Here is an 8385-nt window from a genome sequence, read left to right as displayed (position 1 = left end):
TTGCGAGATTTCATAGGTTTCACCTTTAGTCACCTCAACTTGTCTGGGACTAAATGCTTTATTGTTGTTGTCATTTTTGTGCCACATCTCGACCGTTTCACTGGGCGCGGATGGCCTTGGCTTTTTTTTGTGTTTATTTTCTTGGTTTTTTAACTATTTTTCCATGAATTGAATATTTTTTTAGTGTATTCCTATGAATTTGAAGCCGCCTCTATACAACAATTTTATACAATGTTGTATAGAAGTTGCGTTAATTAATTTCGATCGGAGGGAGTAGCGTTTTCTTTTTTTGCATTTTGTTTATATTAGTAAAAAATACTAACTTTTTATAAACTTTGTGAACATGTTAAAGTTTTGCAAAAAGCAATTGTGAATTTTGTTAAATTTTATTAATTTTAAAAACTAAAATCAAGAACATTTTAAACTTTATTTACATTATTTAATTCATGATTTTTAAAAATCATGAATTTTTTAAAAGCCATGAACATTTTTTAAATCGATGAAAAACCCAAATTCACGGGCATTTTGAAATTCATGGATAGTTTAAAATTTTGTGAACAATTTTTTGAGTTCACAGACATTTTTATATTCATGACTTTTTTTAAGAAGTTTGTGGCTTTTTAACCAAAAGAATATGATACTTTTTCACATTTTCTAAAAATTAAAAAAACAGAGCCGTTTTTTTACATGAGCAAGCGATAGCAACCGCTCAGACGCCTGCGAAGCCCTCTTTAACGGGCGTGCCTTGTTAGCATGATGTAGGGTGCAGTCGCGTCAGGCGCCTCACTAAATAGACTGGCCCAGCACGCAGGAAGCCACAAGCCACTGTCGTTTTTTATGCACATTTTCTGTTTTCTTTTTTTGCTTTTTATTTTACTTTATTTTTAAAGTTTGAAATATTATAAATATATAGTCCCTCCGTTCCAAAATATAAGATCTTTTAGAGATTTTACTATAGACTACATACGTAGCAAAATGAGTGAATCTAATCTAAACTCTAAAGTATGTCTATATACATTCGTATGTAGTCCATAGTGAAATCTCTAAAATGTCTTATACTCCCTCTGTCTCAAAATAAGTGTCTCAAACTTAGTACTTACTTTGAGACGGAGGGAGTATTTACGAGCAGAGGGAGTATATTACAAAAATACTTTACATAAAACATTTGAAAAAAATTAATTAAGCATATGAAAAATGTTTAATGTGTATAGAGAATTTTTTTCTCATGCATACGAAAAATGTATACAAAAAATATACAATGTGTATGAAAAAGGTTGACCATGCATTTGATTTAATCAAGCATTCCAAAAAATGTTAATCAAGTATTTGAGAATTGTTAATCAAGCATTTGATAAATGTGAAATGTGCATAGAAAAATGTTTGGCATGTATGCAGAAAATATATACACAAAAATACTATGTGTATGAGAAAAATGTTGATCATGTATTTAAAAAATATTAACTTGTATAAAAAAATTTCCTGATGTATACCAAAAAATTTCAACATATATTAAAAGAGTTGATTATGCATTAAAAAAATGTTAAACATCTATTAAAAATGTTTCTTATGTATATAAAAAATGTACATTGTGGTTGAAAAATTGTCTATTGCCATTAAAAAAATGATTGCCGGTATCAAAGAGGCTCCTTGCATTTTCGGTGCATGCAGCATGGGCAACGCTAGCCTAGTTCTTTTGGTCGATTCTCGCAGAATCCTGAGAATCAGACATCCCCCTAAATTCTTCTAGAAACTTGAAGCTATATTTCTTTGACAATCCTAGCTATGGTTAGGGTAGAAATAACTATGATTGTAAAAAGAAATATGATTTCAAGATTGTAGAATAATCTGGCCGAAGGTTCGATTCTCGGGTAAAAGAACTGGGTTCGTGTGTAATTTGCTACGAAGCACTGATACATGCAAAATATGTGTATGCATGTCATGTACGTCACTGATACACCGATACGGCTGGTACAGCCGCATACGCGTATCGATGGAGTATCTTGTTTTTTGTGATTTAAAAAAGAAAGAGAGAACCCCCTATGCGGCATGTTCCCCGTTCATGACACAACCGGGATACGCCAGCCCAGTAGAAAGCCGAGTACCAACCCTAACCTATGCCCGCACTACTCTTTCACTCAGGTCCACACGCGCATGGTAGGGGAGAGGCACACAAGCCAACAACCGCCGCCGCCTGGACTCGTCACTGCTGTTGCTGCCGCCGGCTGGACTAGCCTCGTCGTCGTTAGAGCATCTCCACCCATGCCCCCAGGACGCCCTCCAAGGGCCATTTTTTAGCACCGGCGACATAAAAATGCCCCAGCCGTGCCCCCACGACCTCACTTTTCGCCGGTTTAAGCAAAAATACAGCCGGCGCATGCAAGGAAAAGAAATACTTTGTATTTTAGGAAATACAAAAAAGATAAATTTCTAACAGAAATGGCACCCTTTTTATGCTATATACTGTCAAAAATTTATTTATTTTCCTATAGCCCAAAACAAAACGAGATTTCTACCAAAACTTGATGCGTGTAATCGGAATGTGTATATGTATCCCCGGGAAATTTTTCACATTTTTGAAACTTCAAAAACCCAAATTGCAAAATGTTTAAATATAGAGAGCAGTGGAGCTCGGTTGCTGCAACGCCGCTCCTCTCTCTCTCTCTCTCTCTCTCCTATAACTACGAGCAAGTAAAGTAAGAAGAAAAATGGATCCTTTTTTTTATAGAGCACACTTGCTTGCTCTTTCTTGCACTGTCAGTAATCCTCAGACGAGTTCACACCCAGTCCTGAACCTGAACCTGCTAAATGCGACTGAGCCTAGTTATTTGACTGACCAAACGATGGCACATTCACACACAACACTCTAAACAAAGCCACAGACAAACAAGCCTTGCATTGCAGTTGAAGCTAACAAGAGAGGAAAACTTGAGGTCAAACAAGAGCATCCAGAGATTGCATAGCAAAGACATTTGTTTAATTTGTTTGTTTGCCAACCAAGTCCAAAAATTTATGTACAGATCATAGATGAACCGGAGAATCAAACCAAACAACTGAATCTTCTTTCCTTGCTCTGCTAGCATGTTTCTTTGACATGATGTAAAAATTTCTTTCTTTCCTACGGCCCACTTATTGAGCAACTGAAAATTTTGATTCTTCAAACATGCCACGTACACATAGACGGAGAGGAGACACGTTGAATAGCTAGAGGCGTGATCGTGAGGGACTCGGCAACATATAAGGCTAAGCCCTCCGCCGCCGCCTCGATCGTGAAAACCAAGGATTTCCTTATAGTAGTAGCTCCTAATGCATTGAAACCAACTGATTACTAGCTTAGGGCACAAATATGGCACCTTCCTGAGCTATTTATTCTTGAAAACGACGTTAATTGGCCTCACCAAAAGACAACACGCACGTGCATGCATATAAATTCAACTAGTAGGTGTTCATTGGGTGTTCACTCAAGCCAAATTTCTAGTTTTATTATCTCTCTATCTATTGTACGCATGCATTAAGAATACAATCTTACTCTGTGTTGCCTCAGAATCCCAACATATACGTACAGACTCGTTTGGCGCTGATGCAGGGCCCTAGGGTTGATGTGGGGAAAGAGGAGCTGCCAGGTGGGAACGGGACAAGCTGATCGATGGCACTCTGGCGCGCCAAAACGCTCAGCTGCTTTCTGTTGTTTTCTCTGATTAATTATGATTGCAATTCTCGTACTATCATCCTGGCTGCAGGCGCAAACATCCACGCGACAAACGGCTTCTATGGAGGCTTGTTTTAATTCTAGCTATCTGGCCTTGGGTGGGCTCTTGGGATTCTTCACGGGAGCAGAGGGGAAACCATCTAATCTGATATTGCCTTTGATGGCTTTTGGGATCGGATCTAATTGAAACTAACCAAAACGAACAAATTTTCAGTGAACGGATAATTTTTAGATTGCGCTTAGAAAATAAGTACGAAATAGGGAATTGGAAATTCAAGAAGCCTCTAATGACCGACAAAGCAGAAAGGGGGAAGGGCATTATCATCAATCGAGGAGCGAGGTAGGAGAGCGATGACATATTGGGATTAATTCACTTAAAACAAAGAATTAAATTAAAAAAAGCCCGTCTTTTCTCATGTTTTTTGTATGGTGTAAATCATTTTCCTTGTGTTTCATCATTTATTAGGATATAAGTTAACAACCTCCCAAAACTCAGGCTTCACTCCCTCTGTCTCTTCTATGACTATGCAGGCAAGTGAAGAATAAAAATCGACCCTAATAAAGAGCACACTTGTGTGCTCTTTCTTGCACTGTCAGTATTCCTGGGAAGAGTTCACACCCGGTTAAATCCAACTCAGCCTAGCTATTTTGACTGACCAAACCATGCCACATTCACACACAACACTTTAAACAAAGCTACAAGAAAACAAACCTTGTTGTCTTGCTCAGTTTCTTTGACATGGGGCGAGCTCTCTCTGTTCTTTGACTATGAGCAACTGAAATTTAGAATTTTTTTTTTCAAATATGCACGAGCGTGCATACTTTCTATTAAAGAAGGAGAACGGGGAGAGAGCCCCTCCACCATTGGCATTACATATTACATGCACCCAAGTCCAAGGCTATGCCAACCCGCTCCATGGTATTACTCTTGTAAGTTACACTCTCGCTCTCGCCCACCCTGTCACTACCCCAAAGGACATATCACCCTTGATGATCCCGGCCATCTTCCATGCGCTGCCCTCGGCTTCAATCCTGGCCAGAAGTCGCTCCACCAAAGGTGTGCCCCGGTCAAACACAATCGCGTTTCGGTGCTTCCATAGCTCCCACATTACAAGAATGGCTATCGCGCGCGCGTCCTTCTTTCTCTGGCCTGTATCGTTGATGACTTGGCACCAATCAGAGAGCAAAGTGCTCGTTGCTGGAGCCCACATAGCGTGCCCAAGGCCATGTCCAACCGCGATCCAAACCTGCCGTGCAAAGACGCAGTCCAGCAGGAGATGTCCAATTGTCTCTTCCTCTTGATCGCAGAAGGGACACGTCTCCATGTGATCAAGGCCGCGTCGAGTGAGGCGATCCGAGGTCCAGCACCTGTTTCGCAAGGCAAGCCAAGCCAAGCAAAGAAACGGCATTGGAGGGGTGCACGGTTCTTCCAGGTAAAGTCGGCCGACGGCACGACATAATATTTCTTATTGCTATAGAAAGCTAGTATGCACACTTAGAAATTTATATGCCCCAAATGAAGATTTACTGAAAAAACAGTCTATGACAGACTATAGCTACTACGGATTTAGATAAGTAGGTATGTGCGTAATGCCAGCAATTATACAACCTCTATCTCAAATTACTCGCCTTAGATTTGTCTTAAAGATATAGATATGGGTGTACCTAAACATGCTTAGGACGGGGATCATTTTGACACTATTCAAAGTAGAAGGCTCACTAGAGCTGGTCCTCCAAAGAAAGAAAGGGACTTTTTGACACTTGTGGGCTCTTTCTTGCCGAAACTGCTATGCGTAGGATACTTTTTCGTCGGAAACCTGTACGAACCAGACTGTAAAATTTGTTGCATGGTGTGGCCCACAAACTGAATTATCTTGGGCTGTCTCTAATCGTATGCGTGTTGGATCGTCCGTATAGCAGGATTGCTTTCTTGCGGTGTGAGTATTCCTCTGACGCATGTGTTCACACAACACCCAGTCCTGAACCTGAACCTGGACCTGGACCTGGACCTGGACATCTGCTAAATCCGAATCAGCCTAGTTATTTGACTGACCAAACTATGCCACATTCACACACGACACTCTACACAAGACTTGTTAGCATTGGAGCTAACAAGAGAGAAAGAGAGGAAAACTAACTTGAGGTCAAACAAGATTAAGATTAAGATTGACCAAAGGTTAATAAGATTGCATAGCAAAGCAGAGACATTTGTTTGATTGTCTGCACCAAAACCAAGTCCAAAAATTTATATACAAACAAATAGTAGTTGAACTGAAGAATGAACCAAACAATCGGATCTTCTTTCCTTCCTCTGCTAGTATGTTTCTTCCACACGGTGTAAAATTTCTTTTCTTTCTTTCTTTCTTTCTTTCTTCCCTGGGATACGACGAGTTAACTAGGGCCCTCCTACTACTGAGCAACTGAAAATTCGATTCTTTGACAGGGTTTGGATCGAATCATCGAATGGAATGAGCAGATTAAGCTCAAGATCGTTGAACCGAATGGAACCGATCAAGAGGATGCAGTAGCTAATTAGAAGAAGGCTGTGCCGGCGAGGCCGCGGTGGAGGAGGTTGTGCGCGATCTTGTCCCTGGCTTTGGCGGCGGCGTCGGAGCGCACGGGGTTGTCCAGCACGGCCAGGTCGTCCTCCACCTCCACCCGTAGCTCCGGCGGCATGGCCTCCCCTCTGGCCTCGCAGATGTTGTGGAGCACGCAGCAGGCGCCGAGCACCACGGGCAGGTCCTGGAGCTTCACCTCGGTGCGCTTCTGCAGGCAGGCCCAGCGGCTCTTGAGGCGCGAGAAGGCGTCGACGGCCACGTCCCGGAGCTGGGCGACCTTCTCGTTGAAGGCGTGCTGCGTCCAGGTGAGGTTCTGGTGGGTGTAGGGGACGAGGCACCAGTCGGTGAGCGGGTAGCTGGCGCCGCCGACCACCCAGGACCCCTCCATCATCCCGGCCGCGGCGCGCTGCTGCAGCGCCGACTTGTCGAGCACCTGGTCGTCGGCGAGCGAGCCCGGCCAGCCGATGCAGACGTCGGTGAAGGTGGCGTCGGGGCCGACCACCCCCTGCAGCGTGATGGAGTAGGACGTCTTCTGGTTGCGCTCCGTGTGCCGGCGGTTGAAGTAGGAGGCGACGTGCACCTTGGGCGCGATGATGGGGATGTGGGTGGTGTACATGGCGCCCACCACGTCCGGCACGCCGGAGCTGGCCTCGAAGCTGGCCTTCACGGCGGCGGAGGCGGCGGAGCCGCGGTCCGGCCACCGGAGGAAGCGCGGCATGAGGATGGAGCGGATGGCGGCGCACACCTCGAGGACCAGCTTGTGGCAGGTGGAGATGCCGATGCCGAAGCGCTTGGAGACGAGCCGGAGCGGCTCGCCGGTGGCCAGGCGCCAGACGCAGACGGCCACGCGCTGCCGCACCGGGATGGCGGCGCGTAGCGCCGTGTCCTCCTTGGCGACGGCGGCGCCGAGCGCGTCGCAGACCATGCCGAACGTGGCGCGGCCCATCCGGAACTCCCGCAGGAACTCCGCCTCCGGGTACCCCGGGCTGCTCCGCAGCTCCCACCACTCGCTGGACCGGTCCTTGACCCACAGCCGGCGCTGGTACGGCGAGGCCTCGTCCCCTCCTCCTCCCCCGCCGGCGACGACCCGGCGCTTGGACGGCCGCCCGTCGACGACCACGACCGGAAGGGCCGGGGCCGGGGCCGTGAGCGGGGAGACGACCTCGGCCTCCCCCTCCTCGTCCTCCTCCGCAAGAACCCGGCCGTTGAGCTCGAGGAGGGGGAGCGCGCGGCGTGTGGGGCGGGGCGCGTGGTACTCGGCCAGGATGTTGGTGATGCGCAAATCAAGATCCCTCTTGCTCTCATCCGCGCCGGCGCCACCAGCACCGGCCGCGGCAGCGGCGCCCCCTCCGTCGTCGGGCTCGCGCTTCCGCCGGCGATTGGGCATCGGGGGAGAGATGGGGGGAGAAGGTAAGCTCTCGCTATTGGGTGGAGGGGGGAGGGGGAGGGAGAGGTCGTGGTCGTCGGCTCTCTCGGGTCTTTGTAGGAGCAGAGCAGAGCAAAGCAGGGGAGGCTGTCTCGTCCGTCTCTCTTGGATTTGGGTTTGGGTTAGGTAGGTGGGTGTGAGCGCATCGGACAGCAGCACGTTTCTTTATCTCTTCTTCTCTTTCTAGTGTGAAACCAAAGGCCAGGCATGTCAAGGCGTGGTCACCTTGTTCCACAAAAAAATATTATTCTTTTTTATATGAAAAATATAATTGTTTGGAAATTGTGTTTTTGAGCGAGCGGCACGAGGAACGAGGCAATGTACGGGTGTAAACACTCGTGACGGTTGATAGGAGGAAATAAGGAGGCATGAAGAATGCCGTGCCAGCGCGCAGGGGAGGGAATAGATGCCGAGGATTGATGGCTGCGCGTTGTGTTGAGTCTGGTTGCCGCCGGTTTCCTTCTGATTTCGAAGGGAAATGAGATGATGGACGAGGTAATGTGCCGGTGTCGATGTAAACGCCACCAGATTGTGGGCGAAATGTATGTCACGCATTGATGGCTGTGTTAATGTACGTAATTTGATGAGTTGTGGGATAACAATGTTTGGTTGCCACGCGTTTGCTTGTGATTTCACATTTAAGAATATGATGGACGAGGTAATGTATTTGTGTCGGTGTAAACCCTCGTGTCGTC

General features: G+C 46.1%; 1 protein-coding gene across 1 annotated transcript; it reads right to left on the bottom strand.

The window, feature by feature from the left end:
* Positions 1-5844: 5844 nt before the first annotated feature.
* LOC123183404 (protein ANTAGONIST OF LIKE HETEROCHROMATIN PROTEIN 1) lies at positions 5845-7498 on the bottom strand (the record flags this gene model as incomplete). The annotated part of the gene is given in 1 exon segment (XM_044596214.1): positions 5845-7498. A coding segment is annotated over 1 exon segment (1260 nt), but the record flags the coding sequence as incomplete, so codon positions are not given.
* Positions 7499-8385: the final 887 nt, after the last annotated feature.

This window comes from Triticum aestivum, chromosome 1D (assembly GCF_018294505.1).
Source record: "Triticum aestivum cultivar Chinese Spring chromosome 1D, IWGSC CS RefSeq v2.1, whole genome shotgun sequence".
In the NCBI taxonomy this organism is placed as follows: Eukaryota; Viridiplantae; Streptophyta; class Magnoliopsida; order Poales; family Poaceae; genus Triticum; species Triticum aestivum.
The sequence above is the reverse complement of the archived record's forward strand: the minus strand, read 5'-3'. Positions and strand labels throughout refer to the sequence as shown.